The sequence below is a fragment of the Leuciscus leuciscus genome (assembly GCF_965113295.1).
Source record: "Leuciscus leuciscus genome assembly, chromosome: 14".
In the NCBI taxonomy this organism is placed as follows: domain Eukaryota; kingdom Metazoa; phylum Chordata; class Actinopteri; order Cypriniformes; family Leuciscidae; genus Leuciscus; species Leuciscus leuciscus.
In genome coordinates this window covers 39,926,491-39,951,867 of record NC_138738.1, presented here as the reverse complement: position 1 = coordinate 39,951,867, position 25,377 = coordinate 39,926,491, and the positions used below count along the sequence as shown (strand labels likewise).

Below are 25,377 nucleotides of genomic sequence, written 5' to 3'. Positions count from 1 at the left end.
ATAATGACAAACCTAGATTATTAAATGCAGATGAATCAAGTTTAGTAGTCAAACATAATGAAATCAACTAATGAGCTAAATATACTTGGTGAGACCTCAGCAACTTGCGATCCTATCCACAATCTCCACCAAACAACAAAAGAGCAAGCATTATTATAATAATGTGATTAGGTTGTCTGAGAGAATTGAGGTTGCTTGTATTGAGACTATAACCCTACGCTCCACAAATAGGACTGGTTGAAGGGGAGTGTGTAAGTGCATTTTCTTTTAAAACTTTGACAATGTCAATCAAGACATTAAAGCATGGAGGCCTTCAAGTTACTTATTAGGCTATTTAGGCTTCGTTCTCCTTTATATGTTGCTGCTTTTTATGTTCTTGTTGCATTCTATAAACCCTTACTATTAAAATTGCTAGTAAAGCTGATGAACTCTGATAGAAAGTGAAACTTTTTAAATAGGTTTTAACATATACCCTCATCACTTTGTGTAATTTGTGACAATATCCCAAAGTAGATAAACTTGTTTTTGAAGAGTGGGTTGGTAAGGAGCAAGTGTAGTTAGTAATATTTGGAGAAATGAGATTCCTTTATGCATGTTGTTGATGTTAAAAGTCCAGGTCATTTCTAAAGGTAGATTTTATGCACTATAACCTATTAATCGGACTGGTGATAACGTGAAAAAATACGTGAAAACGTTCTGATTTGACATCTTTATGCATGGGAAAAAGAGGCAAGAAGAAAGTTAAACAAGTTTGGCTTGACACCATGTCTTCCGACGCATCTGGCTCAACTGATCAATTTGAGAATTCAGCATCAGCCTCGAGTAGTGCTGGATTTAAACTTAAGAAAGATACCGAATCACAGTGGTTTGACACATGTCCAAATTTCGACAATGAGGTTGTTGTCACATCCCTCCCCAGATAGCAACATTGTTTCGGCCCAGATCCGGCCCACATATGGCACTTGTGGAATGCAGATCTGGCCCACATGCAGCGTGGAATGACGGCCCTTGGGTGGCCCACTCCTGTTTGCCAGATCTGGGCCACAAGCAGGCCATAGCAATGCCACATGTCAGCCAAGAGCAAAGAAATAAACCAGAACTGGACCTTATCTGAGCCACAAAGTCTGTGTGTATTAAATGTGGAGTCATTTAACAGTGATTGGTGTTTCCATCAGGCGCGTAGCCAGTAATGGGCCAGGGCGGCACTGGCCCGCCCACATTACTCACTGGCCCGCCCAGGCAAGTTTGATCAAAATACATTTTTAGTTTCTTTTTATTATTCAAATGTATTTAAGAAAATATATTAATATAAACCTGATTTATTGTTGACTGGTGTGTGTGTTTAATTTGTTTTCCGAATAAAATGGAACTGTTGAAGCAAGTTGTATAAACTCTCTCTCCGGAACGTAATTGGTTGCTATGGTTGCTATAGACTCTCTGGGCGGCGGGCTCTGGGCTAATTTTGGTAACTTAGCTGCTTTTTAGCCAAAAAGTTATTTGAAAAAAGAACTCTGTGACTCTTTGGACTATGATGAGACCATTTCTGTTTTCAGCACTAAACCCAGGCACTTACGTCTTGTTTTGTAGAATGAAAACAACAAAGGTAGGCCTGTTGTTTAACTAATTTCCTTAATTTTTGCCCGTGAAGTGATTTAACCCATTCAGACCCTGCGTCCATTACAATGGACATCACATGTCAACCCCCCTTTTTTTTTTACTTCTGGAGCATTTCACCTAGTTTAAAGCCTGCAGTCCATTAGATTGGACGCTTGTCATCCAATCAAATGGCAGTAAAGCTCTGCATGTAGTAATTATAAAAAAAAAACACTACTTTGAAGAGAAGCATGTCAGCACTTCACTCCAAACACAGAAGCAAGCAACATTTTCTATGGTTTTATTTAAATTTTTTGATATGTTTGTCAGTATTTCATAGTTTGTATGTAAAATAGAAAGATTGAACTTATTAATTAAAGTTAAAAATCGATTGTAGAATTTCAAATTTTAAATCAGGATTTTTTCAAATGTGTCTGTCCATTAGAATGGACAGTGGGTTCAAAAGCCTGTTACTGAAATCACATTCCAGTAATTGAAGTCCAGTAATGCTGATTGAAATTTCTTATATAAAAAATCTATATCACAGTACCAATACATTTTTTTTACTTTTTCATATGCAGAATATATAGTTCTTGAAGTGCTTGAACATATAGCTGATGGAAGTATCTCAGATGTTGACTTTATGTGGAGTGATGATGAGGAAGATGGAGATGTAAGAAAAATATCCGTATTTAAAACTTTATAAAGTAAAATGACTAGCTTCCGGCGAAACTGTACAAAACATACAGATTTGACATAAATCTAAAGCGTAACTTGAAAATGAATCATTTTTCTTACACAAACGCATCGCTTCGCTTCAGAAGGCCTTTATTTACCTCCAAGAGCCGCATGGAGCACTTTTATCATGGATGGATGCACTTTTATGGACTTTCAACAGAAACAACCATTCACTGCCATTATAAAGCTTGGAAGCCAGGACATTTTTTAATATAACTCCGATTGTATTCGTCTGAAAGAAGAACAATGTCATACACCTAGGATGGCTTGAGGGTGAGTAAATCATGGGCCAATTTACATTTTTGGGTGAACTATCCCATAGGTATAGTACACCCAAAAATTATATTTGTCATCACTTACTCATCCTTATGTTGTTCCAAATCTGTATGAGTTTCTTTATTCGGCTGAACACAAAAGAAGATATTTTGAAGAATGTCGGTAACTAGACAGTTGACAGTATAGCCATTGATTTCCATATTTTTTCCCATTATAGCCTATATTTCCTAATAACTACATATTATATTATGATATAATATTATCATTATTAGTAATTATTTTATAATTCCTCCTTGAACTGCCACCTTAACGTGGTGGAGGGGTTTGAGTACCCGAATGACCCTAGGAGCTATGTTGTCCGGGGCTATATGCCCCTGGTAGGGTCTCCCAAGGCAAACAGGTCCTAGGTGACGGGTCAGACTAAGAGCGGTTCAAAAGCCCTTTATGAGAAAAATTATATCGAGGACCGTGACGTCGCCCAGTATGGCGCAGCCGGGGCCCCACCCTGGAGCCAGGCCTGGGGTTGGGGCTCGTATGCGAGCGCCTGGTGGCCGGGCCTCCCCCCACGGGGTCCGGCCGGGCTCAGCCCGAAGGAGCGACGTGGGGCCGCCTTCCCGTGGGCTCACCACCTGCAGGAGGGACCGTAAGGGGCCGGTGCTGAGAGGATCGGGTGGCAGTCGAAGGCAGGGACCTCGGCAACCTGATCCCTGGACACGGAAGCTAGCTCTAGGGACGTGGAACGTCACCTCGCTGGCGGGGAAGGAGCCTGAGATTGTGCGTGAGGTTGAGAGGTTCCGACTAGAGATAGTTGGGATCACCTCTACGCACAGCTTGGGCTCTGGAACCACACTCCTCGAGAGAGGATGGACTCTTCACTACTCTGGAGTTGCCCATGGTGAGAGGCGGCGGGCTGGTGTGGGTTTGCTTATAGCCCCCCAGCTCAGCCGCCATGTGTTGGAGTTCACCCCGGTGAACGAGAGGGTCGTTTCCCTGCGCCTACGGGTCGGGGATAGGTCTCTCACTGTCGTGTGTGCCTACGGGCCAAACGGCAGTGCAGAGTACCCGGCCTTCTTGGGGTCTCTGGGAGGGGTGCTGGAAAGTGCTCCAACTGGGGACTCCGTCGTTCTACTGGGGGACTTCAATGCCCACGTGGGCAACGACAGTGACACCTGGAGGGGCGTGATTGGGAGGAACGGCCCCCCTGATCTGAACCCGAGTGGTGTTCAGTTATTGGACTTCTGTGCTAGTTACAGTTTGTCCATAACGAACACCATGTTCAAGCATAAGGGTGTCCATCAGTGCACGTGGCACCAGGACACCCTAGGCCGTAGGTCGATGATCGACTTTGTGGTCGTTTCATCTGACCTGCGGCCGTATGTCTTGGACACTCGGGTAAAGAGAGGGGCGGAGCTGTCAACTGATCACCACCTGGTGGTGAGTTGGATCCGATGGCGGGGGAGGAAGCTGGACAGACTCGGCAGACCCAAGCGTACTGTGAGGGTCTGCTGGGAACGTTTGGCCAAGTCTCCTGTCAGAGAGATCTTCAACTCCCACCTCCGGCGGAGCTTCGACCAGATCCCGAGGGAGGGTGGAGATATTGAGTCCGAGTGGACCATGTTCTCCACCTCCATTGTCGAAGCGGCCGCTCTGAGCTGTGGCCGTAAGGTCTCTGGTGCCTGTCGAGGCGGCAATCCCCGAACCCGGTGGTGGACACCGGAAGTAAGGGATGCCGTCAAGCTGAAGAAGGAGTCCTATCGGGCTTGGTTGGCTTGCGGGACTCCTGAGGCAGCTGACGGGTACCGGCAGGCCAAGCGAACTGCAGCCCGGGTGGTTGTGGAGGCAAAAACTCGGGCCTGGGAGGAGTTCGGTGAGGCCATGGAGAAGGACTATCGGCTGGCCTCGAAGATATTCTGGCAAACCGTCCGGCGCCTCAGGAGAGGGAAGCAGTGCCCTACCAACGCTGTTTACAGTAGAGGTGGGGAGCTGTTGACCTCAACTGGGGATGTCGTTGGACGGTGGAAGGAATACTTCGAGGATCTCCTCAATCCCGCCGTCACGTCTTCCATTGAGGAAGCAGAGGCTGAGGGCTCAGAGGTGGACTCGTCCATCACCCGGGCTGAAGTCACCGAGGTAGTCAAGAAACTCCTCGGTGGCAAGGCACCGGGGGTGGATGAGATCCGCCCTGAGTACCTCAAGTCTCTGGATGTTGTGGGGCTGTCTTGGCTGACACGTCTCTGCAGCATCGCGTGGCGGTCGGGGACAGTGCCTCTGGGATGGCAGACCGGGGTGGTGGTCCCTCTTTTTAAGAAGGGGGACCGGAGGGTGTGTTCCAACTACAGGGGGATCACACTTCTCAGCCTCCCTGGGAAAGTCTATGCCAGGGTACTGGAGAGGAGAATACGGCCGATAGTAGAACCTCGGATTCAGGAGGAACAGTGTGGTTTTCGTCCGGGCCGTGGAACACTGGACTAGCTCTATACCCTCTACAGGGTGCTGGAGGGTTCATGGGAGTTTGCCCAACCAGTCCACATGTGCTTTGTGGATTTGGAGAAGGCATTCGACTGTGTCCCTCGCGGCGGCCTGTGGAGGGTGCTCCGGGAGTATGGGGTCCGGGGTCCTTTGCTAAGGGCTGTCCGGTCCCTGTACGACCGAAGCAGGAGCTTGGTTCGCATTGCCGGCAGTAAGTCAGACTTCTTCCCGGTGCGTGTTGGACTCCGGCAGGGCTGCCCTTTGTCGCCGGTTCTGTTCATAATTTTTATGGACAGAATTTCTAGGCGCAGCCAGGGGCCGGAGGGTGTCAGGTTTGGTGACAACACGATTTCATCTCTGCTCTTTGCGGATGATGTTGTCGTGTTGGCCTCATCAAATCAGGACCTTCAGCATGCACTGGGACGGTTTGCAGCTGAGTGTGAAGCGGCTGGGATGAGAATCAGCACCTCCAAATCCGAGGCCATGGTCCTCAGTCGGAAAAGGGTGGCTTGCTCACTTCAGGTTGGTGGAGAGTTCCTGCCTCAAGTGGAGGAGTTTAAGTATCTTGGGGTTTTGTTCACGACTGAGGGAAGGATGGAACGGGAGATTGACAGACGGATCGGTGCAGCTTCTGCAGTAATGCGGTCGATGTACCGGTCTGTCGTGGTGAAGAAAGAGCTGAGCCGCAAGGTGAAGCTCTCGATTTACCGGTCAATCTACGTTCCTACTCTCACCTATGGTCATGAGCTTTGGGTCATGACCGAAAGGACAAGATCCCGGATACAGGCGGCCGAAATGAGCTTTCTCCGCAGGGTGGCTGGGCGATCCCTTAGAGATAGGGTGAGAAGCTCGGTCACTCGGGAGGAGCTCAGAGTAGAGCCGCTGCTCCTCCGCATCGAGAGGGGTCAGCTGAGGTGGCTCGGGCATCTGTTTCGGATGCCTCCTGGACGCCTTCCCGGGAAGGTGTTCCGGGCACGTCCCACTGGGAGGAGACCCCGGGGAAGACCTAGGTCACGCTGGAGAGACTATGTCTCCCGGCTGGCCTGGGAACGCCTCGGTGTCCTCCCGGAAGAGCTGGAGGAAGTGTCCGGGGAGAGGGAAGTCTGGGCATCTCTGCTTAGACTGCTGCCCCCGCGACCCGGCCCCGGATAAGCGGAGGAAGATGGATGGATGGAGTAATTATTTTGAAAATTATAATAATATTTATCAGTAATGTATCAATATAGATATTACAGTACAACACCGTATAATTAATTACAGCAAAAGCAGATCAAATGACGAAATACAGTACAAATCCAGTAAAGTACTATTTGGTAGTTTACAGTACTGATCTTGTGTACTGTAAAGTGAATTACAGTAGTTACTGGAAATCGAAATACATGCATCATGCATGGCAACCGTGCTGCCATAATGTACTGTAGAAATACAAGAAATCGTTAACAGAGAAATTGTTTCAAAGATGCACACAGTAAATTACTCTAAAGTGAATGCGTTGATTGATTCCTAGGTTTATTTTGTTATAAATAAACAAATGTGCGATCTATAAAGCAAAAACCTTACAATTAAAGTTGAAATGTTGTAATGTTCAAGTTTTTGATCTAAAAAAAGAAAGATGCGCAAAGAAAATGACTCTAACATGACCATATTGATTGATTCTAAGATATTTAGTTTGTTACAAACAATGTGCAATCTATAAAACAAAAACCTCAAAATTAAAGTTGAAATGGTATACTGTTGGAAAGTTTTTGACCTTGAGAAAAAGCTTTAAGTATATACTAACAATTTTTATGTTTATTATTTAATTTTATGTTGGTACATTTTTGTGAAGTACACCTGTTTTGACCTGACGTCCATTGAAATGGACAAAAAAAATTACAATTAAAGCCAAACATTTAAAAAAAAAAAATTATTTGTTCTCATTTATAGAAGCCTCATGAGCTGGGAAAATGTACTTTTATATTTTTCAGAAACTTAAAACATAATTCAGGTCTGAAGTGATTTAAGGCGAGACACGGCAGGCAAAAACATAGGGTTTTTTTTTCACTGGTCAATTTTGAGATTTTTGGCTATTTGTCTTCAATGCCTTCTTTCAGACTTGTGGTGAAAAAAAGTCCAAAATACACATTTTGGTCTTTATTTTACTACATTTTGTCTATTTGCGTCTGTAGATTTCTCCTAAATTCAACAAAAGTTGGCGTTCGCGTTCTAAATCAATATGTTGCTCCGCCATCGCTTCTGCACCCTTATTGCTGGTGGTTTTTCCAGCCTAATTACTGAGCTCTGTTGGTTGAACATGATGATTAGACAGTGTTTTGTTATTGCCTTTGCCGAATATTGCAAAATAAAGGTGTAACTGTTTTTGCAGTTTGTCTATTCTTTTTTTCTAATCTCTAAGGTTTAATTATTTAAGTCATTTTTTTTTTCTAGGAAAAACTATAGGCCCACTCACTTTTTCACTGGCCCGCCCAAAATACAATTTCTGCCTACGCCACTGGATATATGGTTCAAAGCTCACAAACATATTGGTGATACACCTTCTATTTCTCAGTTCTCTCCAATCTGGAGTAATGCACAGTTCACTCCGGGCAGGGCAGACGGCGGTTTAGTTTATAATATAATAAATATTCATAAAAATGCCTGGCGTCAATAAGCAAGCTATTCAGCGAAATGTTTCCGAGCTCCAGCGAAAAATTCAACTTCTGGGTAACTTAAGTTTTTTATTACAGATTTCGCCAATTAAGCTGAAACAGTTAACGTTAACTTAAAACCTGCTTAAATAGTCAGTAATATTGCGGCAGTAGTGGAATAATGAGTATTTCAATTGTTTTCTTATTATTGCTCTTATTAATAATGTATTCTCAAGGATGGCAATGTTGTGTTGTAATGTCAGCCTGGAGTTATTATATAGCAAAGTTGCTTCTATAGCTGTTTAATACATTTATATTACCTTTAAATTGAATAAAGAGCTCAGTAAAATTGTCTACAGAAAGTTAATATTGCATTAATTAAACCCAACTTCGCATGAATGTTTCTCTCTGTCCACTAGAGAGAGAAAGAAGCGCGAATTTCGAAAGCTCTCAGTCTGTCATCGAGAAGAACAGAGAAACCATCTGGCAGCTGAAACATGCGAATGAAAACATGCGCAAGAAACTGGCTGAGGTCAGACATTATGAACACACACACATATGTAATGTTAAAACATATCCATATCATTTAAGTCACGTTATAGCTGTATTTGATGCATATCTTGGTCTTGGTTGTTCCAGGGAGAGGAACAAGTAACCAAGGATGTTTTTCAAGACCGTGGGATGGAGAATGAATCATTTAGGAACATGCCCGTTAAGGTGAGGTTAAATGAACCTTTATATCAGTTATTTAAAAACCTTTTTCCACTTCTTTCACTTGTACTATCCAGTGGTTACAGAATCACCTGCATATCAGTTGTGGTTGACAGTCATTTTTGTTGTGCAGTCGGCTCTGACGGTGCTGGAGAAGGAGGTTTGTGATAAAGCGAAGAAGCTGAATGCTTTGAAACAAACCACTGACACACAGAGGCAGCGTTTGGAGGAGTTGAAGCGCCAGTACGAGAGCATGAAGCCTCTGCCTGACAACCAGGAACTAGACGAGGAAAAGGTAGAAATTGTCTCTTTTTTTTATTTTGAATGAACACTGGTGAATCTTACAATTTAAGAATTGTCCAGGTTTCCTCCCAAAATCGAAAGGAAAAAAAGCAGTAAGAATATTGAGCCTTTTTTTCCAGTCAAATCATTTTTGTCCCAATTTCTCCTTACTGTAATTACTGTAAACCATGCCCACAGTTTTATTATCACCATTATTATTATATAATCTAAACAATTCACGAGAATACGATTTTTTTGCACATCATAATGAGAATTAGAGTAAAGAAGGGAACTCTGCCATAAGTTTCCCTAAGTGGTCATTCTTCCATTGTAAATGCTCTTCTTCCTTCTCTCAAGTCTTTCGTCTTCCCCTCTGTCTTGATTAGTGGGAAGCAGAGTGTTTAGCCACCCTGTATCGATGAGCACAATTAAATATGTTAGTTCAAGCAAGAAAATGAATGAACTTGTGTGCTTGTTTTATAGAAATTGCGCATTCTGGAAAACAGATTGGAGGAAGCGCAGCTGAAACGTCATGAAGCAAAGAACGTAATGCGAGGATACCTCAAAGAGAAGGACAAACTACAGGTATCTGAGAAAGAACAGATGAACTGGTTCATGTACAGACTGACACAGCACACACACATAAACCCACACAGATGTGTATTATAAAGCATGATACCCATATTTAATGTTGAAAATTTAAGCAATCCAATGTATCCAATGACACTCATCCATACCATTCAAAATATATTCTTATAATAATAATCATAAATGTTTCTTGAGCACCAAATCAGCATATTAGAATGATTTCTGAAGGATCATGTGACACTGGGAATGAAGAATGGCTGCTGAAAATTCAGCTTTGATCACAGGAAAAAATTACATTATAAAATAGATTAAAATAGAAAACAGTTATTTTAAATTGTACAGGTGTGCATAAGAGACTTCTTTCATTAAAGGGTTAGTTCAGCTAAAATTGAAAATTCTGTCATTAATTACTCTTCATCTTCGGAACACAAGATTAAGATCTTTTTTATGAAATCTGAGAGCTTTCTGTCCCTCCATTGACAGCTACGCAACTACCACTTTCAAGCCCCAGAAAGGTAGTATAGACATCATTAAAGTAATCTTTTAAAAATATTTAAAATAAATATTCTTAATATTCTAATATATAATAATATTAAATATTGCGAAAAAAACAAACATAATTTACCACCTTATTTACAAAATATTAATCTCCAGCATGCGTTCATGCAACAACAACACACATGCGCCACGGTGCTTTTTCGGTGATTACTTATTCCCTTTCTGGGGCTTGAAAGTGGTAGTTGCATAGGCTGTCAATAGAGGGACAGAAAAATATCTTCATTTGTGTTCCGAAGATGAACGAAAGTCTTATGGGTTTGGAACCACATGAGGGTGAGTAAATAATGACAGAATTTTCAGTTTTGGGTGAATAATCCCTTTAAGATTAAAACTCTTAGCGACCCCAATCTTTTGAACAGCATCATGGTAAATAAACATTTATGATTATCCTCTTATTTGTTTCTTCAGGGAGACAGTTTTACATTTCAGCCACGGCTGGACAGGATGGAGGCAGAGATCCACCGGCAGACACAAGTGCTCAAAGAACTGCAGGTCACGAACGGTGACGCTCACTTCTCAAAGGATGCAGCCATGGTAAAGACAAAGCATTTAATAAATGATAAAAAAAAAATGGGTAACACTTTATTTTACAGTGTCCTTGTTACATATGTTACATGTACTTACAATAGTATTAACAGTTAATTATGCATAATTACATGCAACTAACCCTCAATCAAACCCTAATCCTAACCCTATAGTAAGTACTTGCACTTAATTAATATTACTCAGTACTTAAATATATAATTACACTGTAACAATGACACCGTAAAATAAAGTGTAACCAAAAAATGTAATGAGATAATAAAGCAAGCATACGTGTAAGTGTGCCATGGTAAAGGTTGTGCAAGTAATGCTTCTCGTAAAGAGTAGGGGTGTAACTCCGGTGTCCTGCCCAAATTCCCTCCATTGGCCTTTATCAATCATGGCCTACGAATAAGAATCCTCATGCTTTCAATTGGCTTTATCACTCTCTCTCCTCTCCACCTATAGCTGGTGTGTGGTGAGCGCACTGGCGCCATTGTTCTGACAGTGGATGCTGCACACTGGTGGTGGTTGAGGGGAGAGCGCTCTATAAATGCCTCATTTCATTAAGATGTGTGTGTGTGTGTGTGTGTGTGTGTCCAGGCTGAGCTGCAGCTTCAGGACGAGAAGGTGTGCAGTCTGCACTCAATGAAAATTGGTAAATCCCCTGGTATTGACGGGCTTTCAGTAGAATTCTATCTTCACTTTTGGGAGTTTATTAAATTGCCTTTATTTCATATGTATAAGGAATGCATCAGTCAGGGAGAGATGACCTCTTGTCACAGTGTGAGACTGTTTTGTGTTATTGTATTGTATTAGTGTTGTTCCCTGAGTTGCCACCAGATGTCTCTTCCCCTCACTGTCATATGTATCATGAACTGCATTTCCCATACTCCTGTCTGTTAATCATTGATCATTTGTCACCAGCTGTTTCCCATTAACCTGCATATATAAGCTGTGTCTTTGTGTGTGTCTTTTGCTGGTTCATTGTTTGATGTCACTGGTTGTTCTGTTGCCTTCTCTGTGTCACCTGTTTGGATTATCATTTTGTGTACGGCTGTGAGTTTATGTTTTTATTAAACACTGTTAACCTGCAAATCCTTCTCCTCATTTGATACCGTGACAGAATGAACCAGCCATTAAGGAAGGAGCGGGTTATCAGCCACAGGAGTTATCTGTAGCCGGAGTTATTTTTGTATCACTTCTATGGATCTGACACAGGAGAGCAACTTGGAGCGGGTGAGAGAGGCACTGAGTACCAGGGTGGCGGATTTGCAACAACAGCTCCTGTTGTTGCAGAGTGGTTCCGTGTCGCCCACACCATCCATTTCCCCCAACCCCACGGAGTTGAGTGGTCAGCCGGAGCCTAGCACGGACTTCCCTGAGAGATACGCTGGTGAGCCTAAGTTATGTGAAGACTTTATTAATCAGTGTTCTCTGCATCTAGATATGCATCACAGGACTTTCGAAACTGAGGAATCGAAAGTAGCGTTCGTGCTACTGCTGCTGACCGGTCCAGCAGCCACATGGGGAACAGAGGTGTGGGAGAGACGGGACCCATGCTGTGCCTCTTTCAAGGCACTTACCGGGGAGATGATTCGGGTCTTTTCCAAGACTAAGGTGAATTCTTCTCGGAGGTCAGGGAGGAGACCCCGTCCAAGCAATTTTTTGAGGGGAGGTAGTGCGCACCGGTCGTTGTGTGTTGGGACTCTGGGCCTGCGGGAATACACACCTGAGTCATATCACAAGATGGTTGCCACACCTGAGCCTCTTCACAAGATGGCTGCCACACCCGAGTCAATTATGGATGTAGCGAGTGCTAGAGACATGATTGTTTCACTCTTTCCCGAGCGTCGGCCACGAGAGAGGGAGATGGAGAGGAGACCCAAGCCTATTCACAAGATGGCTGCCGCACCAGAGCCACTTCACAAGATGGCTGCCGCACCAGAGCCACTTCACAGGATGGCTGCCTCACCTTTCTCTCCTATCCATGCCAGAACCCAGCGTCTGAGGTCTAGTCTGGCAGAGACTCCATTAGGGTCAGTGCGGAGGGCTGGCCTTCCAACCCCGATGCCGGTTTTCACGAGGGCCACTGCCAAGCCTGCACCCGCCCTCAAAATGGCCGCCGCCAAGCCAGCAGCAGTACCCAAGATGGCTGTCACTATGCCTGCGCCTATTTTTGAGACTGCTGGGGTTATACCTGCCCCTACACTCCAGATGGCTGTTGTCTCAGCGTCACCTGTTCTAAGGAGGGCTATCATCATGCCTGCACCTGTTCTCAGGAAGGCACCAGAGGTATGTTCATTGGACTCAGTATTTCCTGTGTTTACCATGGCTCTGTGGTGTGTGTGGTCTGCTTTCTGCTCTTCTGTTCAGCAAGATGTCTCTCAAGCCCATGAACCTGAATCGGCCGTTAAGTCTGAATCGGAGTCTCTTGAACTTCCTGTCACGGCTGAGAGGTCTGAGCCTGAGTCTCTTGCACTTCCTGTCACGACGGAGAGGTCTGAACCTGAGTCTACTGTACTTCCTGTCACGGCTGAGGAAGATGAACCTGAGTCTCTTGCACCTCCTGTCACGGCTGAGGAATATGAACCTGAATCTCTTGCACTTTCTGTCACGGCAGAGAGGTCTGAACCTGAGTCTACTGCACTTCCTGTCACAGCTGAGAGGTCTGAACATGAGTCTACTGCACTTCCTGTCACGACTGAAAGTCTCTCCGTCCTGCCCAAGATGGATGACTCCGAGGTCTCTGAACTCTCTGCCTGGCCCAAGATGGCCGATTCTGAGCTTCTTGAACTCTCTGCCCGGCCCAAGATGGACGTCTCCGAGCTCCTTGAACTCTCTGCCTGGCCCAAGATGGCCGACCCCAAGCTAGTTGAACTGTCTGCCCTAGCTAACCTGGCCCATAGGGCCTCTTGTGCTTTTTTGCCCAGGTTCTTGTTACCGCCAGCACCACCATGGGTTGCAGCTCGGCTCTGGTGTCTGGAGATGCCTGCAGCACCACCCTGGTCTCCAGCGCCGTTCTGGTCTCTGGTCTCGCCTGCGGCCCCGCCCTGGCTCCCTGCACCGCCTGCGGCCCCGCCCTGGCTCCCGGCACCGCCTGCGGCCCCGCCCTGGCTCCCTGCACCGCCTGCGGCCCCGCCCTGGGGTTCTAGACCCTCCATCCCTCCCCCAGATCCACCTCCGTTCCTCCACCCACCTGAACTTTTGTGCTTGGTCTTATGGAGTGTCTGGAAGCCACTCCTTTTAGGGGGGAGTACTGTCACAGTGTGAGACTGTTTTGTGTTATTGTATTGTATTAGTGTTGTTCCCTGAGTTGCCACCAGATGTCTCTTCCCCTCACTGTCATATGTATCATGAACTGCATTTCCCATACTCCTGTCTGTTAATCATTGATCATTTGTCACCAGCTGTTTCCCATTAACCTGCATATATAAGCTGTGTCTTTGTGTGTGTCTTTTGCTGGTTCATTGTTTGTCACTGGTTGTTCTGTTGCCTTCTCTGTGTCACCTGTTTGGATTATCATTTTGTGTACGGCTGTGAGTTTATGTTTTTATTAAACACTGTTAACCTGCAAATCCTTCTCCTCATTTGATACCGTGACACCTCTACAATGAAACAGGGAGTTATATCCCTTATACCCAAGTCAAGCAAGGACCCTTTATTAATTGACAATTGGCGGCCTTTTACTCTTTTAACATTAGATTATAAAATGTTAGCCTCTGTTTATGCTAAAAGATTACGTACTGGTCTAAATAACATTATTTCAGAATCTCAGTCGGGCTTCATGAAAGGCCGTCACATATCTAATAATAAAAGGTTAGTATTAGATGTGCTAGATTACTCTAATTTAATTCACTCAGATGGTCTCATACTTTTTCTTGATTTTCAAAAAGCTTTTGATTCCTTAGAACACACATTTCTTTTTCGCACTCTAGAGTTATTTGGATTCGGTAAATCATTTATTGATACTGTAACCATGTTTTATAGAGATATTAACAGCTCAGTGATCGTTAACTTTGATACATCCAAAAGGTTTGACATCCATCGTGGAGTCAGACAGGGCTGTTTTTATTTCTTTTAGCCACTGAACTACTTTGTCTAAGGATTAACCAAAATGAAAGTTTGACAGGAATCTCTATATTTGATCGAGAGTTTAAAATTGCACAGTTAGCTGACGACACCACACTATTCTTGGAGGATAAAAAACAGTTACCTAATGCTCTGGAATTGGTGGAACAATTTTCTTGTGCTTCGGGTCTAAAACTTAACATTTCGAAACGTGAAATTATCTCAATTCATGATATAGATGAGACATCATTGGAGGGGATCCCAGTTAAAAACTGTGTAAAATATCTATATCACTAAAAATCCAGTTGGATTTTTTAAACTTTTCTGATTTAAACTTTTACCGACTTTTACTTTTCTTTTAAACTTTTCTGATAAAATGACAAAAACTAAAAACATCTTTAACATCTGGCTTCAGAGAGAGATCTTTCATTATACGGTAGAGTCCTTTTATCTAAGGTGGAAGGGCTCTCTCGCTTTGTATACCCTGCTCTTTCTTTGTTTATCAATGATAAAGCTATAAGGGAAATTAACAAAATATTTTTGGATTTTATTTGGAAAAATAGGCCTCACAAATTGAAAAAAGAAGTACTCTCTAATTCCAGAGGTGAAGGTGGCCTTGACTTTTTAGATTTTGCTGATACTATAAACACCTTTAAAGTAAACTGGCTGAAAAGATGCCTTGTGAATCCAGTGTCGTTATGGTTTTTCATTCCTAATAATATCTTCAACAAACTCGGTGGCCTGTCTTTCCTATTAAAGTGTAACTTTTTACCTAGCAAGTTACCCATCTCCTTATCTAACTTTCATCAGCAATGCCTTCTCTCGTGGAAATTGTGTTTTGTCCATTGCTTTCCCCCCCACAAAGTTCTCCTTTGGAATAACGCGGATATAACCGTTAGAAATAAATCTCTCTTTTTCCCTAGATGGTTTAACAATAATTTTAATTGCATTCTATCTGTCTTTGATGATTCTGGTCATATTCTAACTTACAAGCAATTTTTGAATCACCATAACTTTCATACTAACGGTATTCATACTATATAGAACGTGTGGTGAAGTATCCGGTCACTCTGAAGTGATGGGTCCGGGCTGAGGACCCAAGCAATCCGATTGGTTCAAAGCACGTTTTATGGGTAATCGCTTTAGTGCCTGCTTACAAATCAACCAAAATCACTTTATTATAGAAGACGTTTGTACTACGTTATAACGAGTCATTAATGTATTTAATGTATTTTAAATTATACGTTTCATATACTAGTATTTAACCCTGCCCTGCAGACATGTATGGGCACCTTTTGAGGACACCTAATAAAAGTGGTGGAGATCAGGCAAGACGTGGTGCTATAACTGTCAAAAAAAGCTTTCCTAAGTAAATTGCCTGTATTGGCTGTAAATGGTATTTTCCATCAATCATCTAAGTTTATTTGTTTATGTGGATCCCCATTAGCCACTACCTAGGCAGTGTCTACTCTTCCTGGGGTCCCAACAAGTAAAAAATACAAAACTACATGTAATCAACAACAATAAAAAGTCAAGTCAATGAAACATACTAACCCAACATTCATTCCAAATATCAAAATCAACAATTTACTATATATAGTGTCATTAAATGTTCCTTTAAATATTTTTTAAAAACTACTTTTTCTTGTAAAAATGTGTAATATATCAATGGTAAATCATTCCATATTTTCATTCCTCAATACATTACAGTCCGTTGTTTACCAGTGGTTTTCGAAACAGGAAATAAAAAACATCCCTTTTATTCATCCTGGTGTAAAAAATATGACTAGTACTACTATACAAAAGTTGGGAGTACAGGACATTAGGAACTCTAGACACAGAAATAATTCTTATAAAATAAAGCAGAGACAATCCTTCACCAGTGCATTCTTGGTATATTAGCTCTTCTACAACAGTTTAAATTGAGTCGTGTTGCTCTGTTCTGGACAAATTTAATTAATTTCTTTCTTTTTTTTCTTTACTTGATGCACTCGATCACACCACTGGGCAATAGCACGCGATTCATCCAATCACTGATTGTGCTGCAGTGACTGACACCCCTGAGAGCCAACAGTAGCGGCATATTCATAAGGCCCGCCCACAGGTCGCGCCCGCGCTGCTGTCCGCATGAGCAGAGGGAAGGGAATCAGATGAGAACAGATCAGATGAGACAGCAGAACGGAGCATTTCTCCAGAAACTCCTTCTACTAAATGATAATCATAATCTATCGGGAAATGTGATTGTGTGCACTTGGAAACTTTGGATGCATCAGCCTGGAGTGTTGTCGTCAGAGTGAGAAAGGTGAAGTGGAAATCGGAGTAAAGATTTAGTGGATCCCAGAGTGATAATCTTTATTGAATAATCTTCTTTAATTGAATATATAATGCAATCTCGTTTTGATGAGTGACTTTTTTTTTTTTATCATATGTTATCTTATGAAAGATATGTCAATTTCAGAAATGATTTGATATGAGCTGAGTCGAGTAGGCCGCACTCACAGCGCGAGCTGAACTAGTTAGCCGTGGGCTAAAGCTACCACGTGTAAAGGCCAATTTATACTTCTGCGTCGAGTGTACGCCGTAGTGTGCGCGTCAGGGTACGGCGAAGGGTACGACGTATGGTACACGTCAATGCGTATGCTACGCCGTACCTTCTACGCGCACCCGACGCAGAAGTATAAATTGGCCTTAACAATGATCATTGTATCATGAGTTGAGACAATGAGCGATTAATGAGTGTCGATGTGTTAAATAACTGTCGAAATTTTGGATTAATGTGTCATTTGAGCTGCGCATGTAAGTTATATGATTTGTTACTGAAATGTTGAATCAGAAATTAATTATTGTACGTTTGCCTTGTGTTTTCCAAGGCTGCGTTTTCTTGTTCTCTGTTTTTTTCCTATGTGAACGTGATCGGCAAGTGTATCCTGTTTTGTGCCATAAATAATCCTGTGGAGGTGAATCGTCTACCTAGTGGATGCAATTAAATGTGCACAAATGGCTAGCTGACCAGTGCCCATGGACCTTCCCTTTTGAACCATAATTTGAAACCATCATCTGGTAGGATAATTACAATTTTCTTTAGTTTTCCAGACTCAAAAGACTTTTTTTTTTTTTTTTTTTTTTTTTTTGACTTCTGAAATGGAGAGACTTTGTTTTTTGTAGGGCTGTAATCAACCAAAGAAAATCTTGGTCGACTGAAATCCTGAAATTTTCGACTAAAAATGACGTTAGAAAAAAAAAAAAGTTAAATGAATTAGCTGCGCACTGTACGCAGTACTTGGTAGCCTTGTTGTCCGCCTAAATGAATTATAAATAAACATAAAAAACAAGTAGGCTATTTGCAGTATATTAAAGCTGCCGTCTGCAAAAATTTTTGATCATATTCAGTGAAATTGACACTATAATCCGACAGAACAACATAAATAAGGTGGTTTTAGAAAAAAACCCGAGCTTCTAACTCCACCTGGAGCGTGTTATTTGTTTTGCAAAAATCCACCGCTCCCGCTTCATCAGGTCCAATCAGCGCAGGGGGGTGTGAGATCTGACTGTCAATCACAGGTCGTGCACACGCCACAGATCCCCCCTCACTCGCGCACGTTAATATCACGTGCACACGCCACGCCTGAAGTTCGCTAGGAGATTGCATGAAGCGTGATGGCGGAGAGAAAATCTACTAAAATGCTTCCAATTCCTCGGTTATTGCTATCTATGGATAGATTAGCCAGGGCAGCCTACCTCCGAGTCCATGGTGTTGATAGATGCTGAAGAGACGGACGCGTTCACAGAAAATCAGGTACACACGCACAGTGACGCACTGACGAGCACGACCTCGATGGGAGGGTGCTCGCTGGTAGTGGGGAGGGGCATGAGAGTTAGTTAGTTAGTTTTATTTAAAGTTTGACAAGGCAGGATATTGAGGGACAAAACCCTGAAATGTATCAAACAGAACACATACTCAAAACAACCTTACCTAATTGAAATAAATTAATTAAAGAAATAATAATAAATAAAACAACCAGGTAGAGTAAAAACAGATACACAAAAAACCTGGAATACATCAGGCATCATGCAAAAAACAAACAAACTGTAAATTATTTATAAAACAGTTTAAGAGCACGTGGAATAAAAGAAAGTTCATGTCTTTTTGATTTACTCCTGGGCACAACAAACTCCCTATGCTGCCGTAGTAGGTAAGTAGGTCTTGGAGCCACAGACAAGAAACAATGCAGTGGTGATGAACTGTCTTTGAGTAATTTTGTAAAAGTACGTATAGTGGCCTCGTCACGCCTCTCACTCAGTGATGGGACAGTAGAAGTTGGAACACCTATTATCCGACAGCAACGTTTTTGGACCCTCTCTAGCTCATCAGAGAGACCTTTAGGTAGTCCACCCCATACTGGGCTAGCGTACTCAAGGACTGGCCGTATAAATGTTAGATACACTTTCATTAAAACATCACAAGGGAGACCCGCATTTTTAGCAACACAGAGATAGTGTATTCTAGGACGCACCTTCGAAATCATGTACTTAATGTGGGCATCCCACGACAGATCAGAGGAAATTTGGACTCCAAGCAGTTTAAAAGTGGAAACTCTGCCAATTGCATGTCCTGATATTATGGGAGAGGAAGGGCAGGGAATGTTTTCATCTTTCCTGGCGCTTATGACCATGTCCACAGACTTACCTCTATTCATTGCCAATGAAAATTCCTGTCCCCAATCCGCCACTGAATCCAAGGCCCTCTGAGTTAATCCTGGTAGGGATCCCATTAAAAATTCAGTAATTGTTAAATCATCAGCATATTTTACCGGAATTACTGAAGGAGGCAGAAAGGAATCCAAGCTGTTTATGGCGATGACAAAAAGCAGAGGGGATAGAAGACCCCCCTGAGGAACACCAGCTGAAACTGGATAGGAGTTAGACACACAGGAGCCCCATTTCACCTTTTGCTCTCTGTTACTCAGATAGCTCCTTACACTGAGCCAGAGCGGTCGTCTGACATTCATGTCAGCTAAAGCATAGAGCAGTTGACAATGATCAATTGTGTCAAAAGCTCGAGTAAAATCAACAAAAACAGCATGGATGTCCAATTTAGGATTGGTGTTAAGTGCATCATGCCAGGATTGCAAAATTTGAATCAGAGCAGTCTCAGTTGATCTGTTCGCCATGAAGCCATGTTGTGATGGTTGAATTTTAGCAACTGTATCCTCCAGAATGGCATCTCTGAGGATTCCTTCATACACTTTTCCAACACAGCTGAGTAATGAAATCTGCCGATAGTCTACTGGAAAACTGGGCTTTGTTTTTTTGGGAACAGCCTTGACGACAGCCTCCTTCCATTGTTTTGGGAAAATATTATTTTGCATGCACGTGTTAAAAATATCACATAGCACCGGTGCCAGTTCCTCGTGAAAGGTCTCTAATATCCAAGGAGGAATGTCGTCAGGACCAGCAGCCTTTGCTGCCTTCACTTTGCGTAGTTTGACCTTAACTTGTCCAATACTCAAAAGAGGTATACTACAACTGGATAAATTGCAGGCAACCTCTTCCTCAGACGGAGAAATATGACTTGCATAATCCCACACAGAAGCAAAGTGCTTTGCCAAGTGATCACATTCACATTGCATGATGTTATGATCCTGAGACACCACATCACTCTTATCTTCTTCCATCCCCATTAAAGCCTTCACAGACTTAAACCATTGTTTAGGCTTGGTGTTTTGCAGTTTCTCGACCTCATGTTTATAATATTGTTTCTTTGCATTCTTAATTTTTTTGGCAATAATTGTTTTTAGTTTACTGTAGGATGTTTTATTGCCACAACAAAAGGCACGCTGTCTTTCTTTTATCAGATCTTTGATTTGTATGGTCATCCAAGGTTTGTCATTATTTGTAATAGAAACTTTCTTAAATGGAATTGTTTTGTCTAAGATAGACTTGATCGTGGAAGTGAAGGCACTAACCTTAGCCTCGGGGTCCGTAGCCTCATGAATGTGAGAAAAATCAGAAGTATTCATGAGAAGGCCCAATTGCCTATTTGTTTCAGAAGTACGTTTTCTACAAAAAATGTGCTTGACAGGCTTGGTGGGCCAGGTTCCAGCATTTAGCAGGATAGTCTCATGGTCAGAGGAGCCAACAGGAGGCAAATGCTCTGGTGACTCATACATGGAGGAAATGTTAGTAAAGATTGAGTCTAATTGACTGGTCTTCCTTGTTGCTCCAGCCACTATTTGTTTCAGACCATGTCTGCTACAGATGGTTTCAGACTTGTACTTATTTGTATCACCGAGTATGACAATTGCGGCCTGTTGGTAATTGCATTCAATATTCCTAAGGCAGCAATCCAGGTACTGAGTGATTAGTGTGTCAGGTTGTGCTGTTGTTGAAGATTGCGGAGGAAAATACAGCACAGCTGCGATAATACAACTTAACCCTCGAGGGAGACGACTGGGACGTAACCAGACCCACAATGCTTCATATTTGTCGTCTTCTAGGTGAGTCAGTCGAATCTGAGTGATGTTTTCATCGACATACAAGGCGACTCCTCCTCCCCCACAGCCCTCACGATCCCGCCGATGTATTGTATATCCAGGCAGAGTTACAGTTGAGTCTGGGATATCAGCATTTAGCCAGGTCTCAGATACAGCAATAACTGCTGAGTTATTAGTCACAGCTATACTGTACAGCTCATCGCACTTGTAGCGTAAGGAGCGCACATTGGAAAGTAGAAAACCAGGCATGATTGGCCTTGATTTATGTTGGTTTGTCTCAATGTAAATTAAGTTCTTAGGATGGTAGCAACAGTCAGAAGAAGTAAACAGACTTAGCTCAGTCAGCTTCCTCTTAACATCCACTGTGGTCCCACAGAAAGAAGGACGATTTCCAACAATTGTAGATATTGTGCGAATGTAATTTTTCCCAGCTTTCTTACCCCTTGGGCGAGATCTAAGTCGTAGAATCCCAGCTTGCTGCAAGATGGTTTTAACTTCAGGAGCCAAAGGGGATGAATGTCTTTTCAAACTTAAATTTATTTTTAAAACCAAGTTGTGTCATTATTAACTTGGGGAAAGACAGAGACAGTTTCTTGAAAGGTTGCAGTGAAGAATTTTCATCCATCCAGCTGTAGTCGAGTAGGCCGCAATTTTCCTAGAATCCATCAAATATCTCCTCAGAGTAATTCCATCCAAGTGTCCTGATGCCCAATTTAGAAATAAAATCACACTATAAGGTGATCTGTTCGTGCATTTCTAGACTTTAAGTTAGTATTGTTTAAAAAGCTAAAAAAAAAGGTATGTTCTGAGCAGCTCAAAATTCATGCGGCTGCCCTTAAAAGCGCCACCTAGTGTTTTCTTGTAAACATTCAACATTTTGGCTAATCGTCCCAATCTGCCAGACTTGCCGACGGAAGCTTTAAAGGGATAGTTCACTTTGAAATTAAATTTTGGTATGTTTTAGCTTACCTCAAGGGCATCCAAGATGTAGGTGTCTTTTCCGCAGTAGTTTCAATTTTGATATTTTTAGGTCAAACCGTTCTTGTCTGTCAGTCATATAATGCAGGTCTATGGTCACCACCTCAAAGAGCATGCACAGAGTCCAAATTAAAACAATTCCCCGTCGTCCAAATTAAACAATTCCCCATCGTAAGTACACATTGATGGCCTAAGACACGAAACGAGCGGTTTGTGTGAGAAAACGAACAGTATTTATATAGTTTTTACCTCTTATACACAGCCATGTCGAAGTGATCTGACGTGTACGCAGACTGGTGCATAGATATCAGTGGTGGACGAAGTACACATACCATGTACTTGAGTTAAAGTAAAGATACTCAAGGTAAAATATTACTCAAGTAAAAGTAGAAGTGCTGCCTTTAAACATTCACTTGAGTAAAAGTACAAAAGTATTTGCCTTCAAATGTACTTAAGTATCCAAGTACTATGATTTTTTTATTGCTATAATGTCCTATTATAATTTTTGTCACAAGACTCTTGCTTAACTCAGTCTACGTGAAGACTCTGTCACTCTTGGCACATCAATCTATTAATAAAATGACATTAATTAGTCTATATATATATATATATATATATATATTAGGGCTGTCAAAAGATTAATCGCATCCAAAATAAAAGTTTGTTTAAATAATATATGTGTGTGAACTGTGTATAATAAAATTTGTATATATAAATACACACACATGCTTGTATACATTTAAGAAAAATTAGTAATTTATATATAAAAAAATTATATTTATATATAATATAAATTATATATAAATATATACAGTATATGTATGCAAATATTTCTTAAATATATACATGCATGTGTGTGTATTTATATATACAAAATAATTATACACCGTACACACACATATATTATGTAAACACAAACTTTTATTTTGGATGCGATTAATCGCGATTAATCTTTTGACAGCCCTAATATATATATATTTATATATATATTTGAATTGAATACATTTTTTGTGTGTTTAATTTTGGAATGGAAGGGGACTGATCCCATAAGGTATAATACATTTACAGTATTTACTGTACATATTTTTCACAAGCGTCTATGGTCATAATTATAAACATCCTAATGTTATGATACATTCACACATAAACCTGCACAATGCCATTGAATATATATATACACACTACATTATGGGAGCAGCCAATTTCCCTACAAAATTAAACACCAAAACGTATTAATGCAGTGTTTCTGCTACTCCTCAGAAAAAAAAATGCTATTATATGCAAGTAATTTTAGTGTCAAGGTAATAAGCAATGTTCATTATGCGTCAGTATTTACCGATAATTGCTGCAATAATAGCTGCTGCTCTCTGCCCCGCTTAAAATTATTGGCAACACAAATTGTTTGGAACTATTGAGAGCTACACGAATCACGTGACCGCGCGGCGGCGAGATCACAGTAGGCTTGTTCGACTTGAAACGGCACACTGCACAGACCAATCGGTGAATGACATTAAAATACCGCAAGAGCGATTAGAGAGTAGACGGCTCTGTAAGCTTTTCAATCGCTCTCGCGATTTCGCTCTATACTTTGATGTCATAAACTGATCGGTCTGTGCAGCGCCGGTTCAAGTCGAACAAGCCGTGTGTGTCGCAACCTCTTATATACTGTCTATGGTCGCAACTCTCATATTTAACGGCTCTGGTTCGCGCTTAGTAGATACCACCAAGGCAAGTTCAAAACAAAGCGCGCACGTTGTAGGCTACTGTGATAGGTGGCTCGTTTGACCAGTTAAGTTTTTATCCACTCATAAATAAAAAGGAACGACTGATTTTGAAAATGTAGTAGAGTAAAAAGTAAGATATTTGACTTTGAAATGTAGTGGAGTTAAAGTAAAAGTCTTCCCAAATTTAAATACTTCAGTAAAGTACAGATACGCAAAAAAGCTACTTAAGTACAGTAACGAATTACATTTACTTCATTACTGTCCACCACTGATAGATATACACTAGATGTCGCCTTAAAGACATTCGTTCCAATAAACTGCCGTAGACAAGGCGACATCTACAGGGTGGGCCATTTATATGGATACACCGTGGTGGCATGGGAGTGGTTGGTGATATTGAGGTCCTGTTTGTGGCACATTAGTATATGTCATGGTCACCACCCGTCTTGAGGAGTTTGCCCCCTCACATGTACTGGTGTGCCACAAACGGGACTTTGGTGTCACCAGCCATTCCCATGTTGTTGCGGTGTATCCATATAAAAGGCCCACCCTGTAGTGTGTATATATCTATGCACCAGTCTGCGTACACGTCAGATCACTTGGACATGGCTGTGTATAAGAGGTAAAAACTATATAAATACTGTTAGTTTTTTAACACAAACCGCTCGTTTCGTGTCTTAGGCCATCAATGTGTACTTACGATGGGGAATTGTTTAATTTGGACGACAGGGAATTGTTTTAATTTGGACTCTGTGCATGCTCTTTGAGGTGGTGACCATAGACCTGCATTATATGACTGACAGACAAGAACGGTTTGACCTAAAAATATCAAAATTGAAACTACTACGGAAAAAAAGACACCTACATCTTGGATGCCCTTGAGGTAAGCTAAAACATACCAAAAATTAATTTCAAAGTGAACTATCCCTTTAAATCGTTTTTGACCTAATTATTTTGCACTGAAATTAGTCTGACACACGAGTCTGTCGGCTCTGACAGCGTTGCATCACGTGCACCTGCACAATATCATAGCCTATGATTTCCGAAAATAGTACTGTTGTCAACTAGTGATATCACAAGAACTTTTGAGGAATATACAACCAGGGGTTAAATTGGGATTTATTATGTGGGGGGGCTCTCCCTAGGGGAGTCCGGAGGTATGCTCCCCTGAAAAAAAAGAAGGAAAAAACCCAACATTAAATGGCAATTTCTGGAGAGTTTTGTGCAAAGAAATGGAGAAATTGAGTGTTACATGATATGTGAAAAACTGCAAGGTTAAGAGCAAATACTTTGCATTGTTGTAGTATTAACAGGTATTAGGACATTTAGCATTTACATTACTGTTAATCAGCAGTGGTGGAATGTAACGAAGTACAAATACTTTGTTACTTTATTTAAGTACATTTTTCACATATCTTTACTTTACATAAGTAGAATCAATAGTGCATTGGCTACTTTTGACTTTTACTTCGTTACATTTTGCAGCAATTATTATACTTTCTACTCCACTACATTTCTACAATGTTTCGTTACATTTTCTGATCAGTTTTCCCCTGCCAAAACAGGGATTGAAAAATCTCCTGTTTTCGGTGCTGATGCGGTGGTGACGCGTTCATGTAACATGTAAGGGTGGCGCTGCCAATAAAGGCCTAAAAGCTGTCACAAAGAACCGGCAAAAGTAATGATTATGAATATGTAAAATATAGCAAGGAGACATTTTAATTGTTTATTAATGAACAAGTGTTT

The 25,377-nt window shown here is 41.8% G+C and overlaps 1 protein-coding gene across 1 annotated transcript in view; it reads left to right on the top strand.

Annotated features, from left to right (window-relative positions):
* Positions 1-11,143: 11,143 nt before the first annotated feature.
* Positions 11,144-25,377, top strand: part of LOC309473899 (uncharacterized protein) — a 46,450-nt gene continuing 32,216 nt past the window's right edge. Inside the window, exon 1 of the mRNA XM_082136150.1 lies at positions 11,144-13,390. Within this exon, the coding sequence (XP_081992276.1) occupies positions 11,571-13,390 (1,820 nt within the window). The 5' untranslated portion in view covers positions 11,144-11,570. The remainder of the gene's footprint in view (positions 13,391-25,377) is intronic.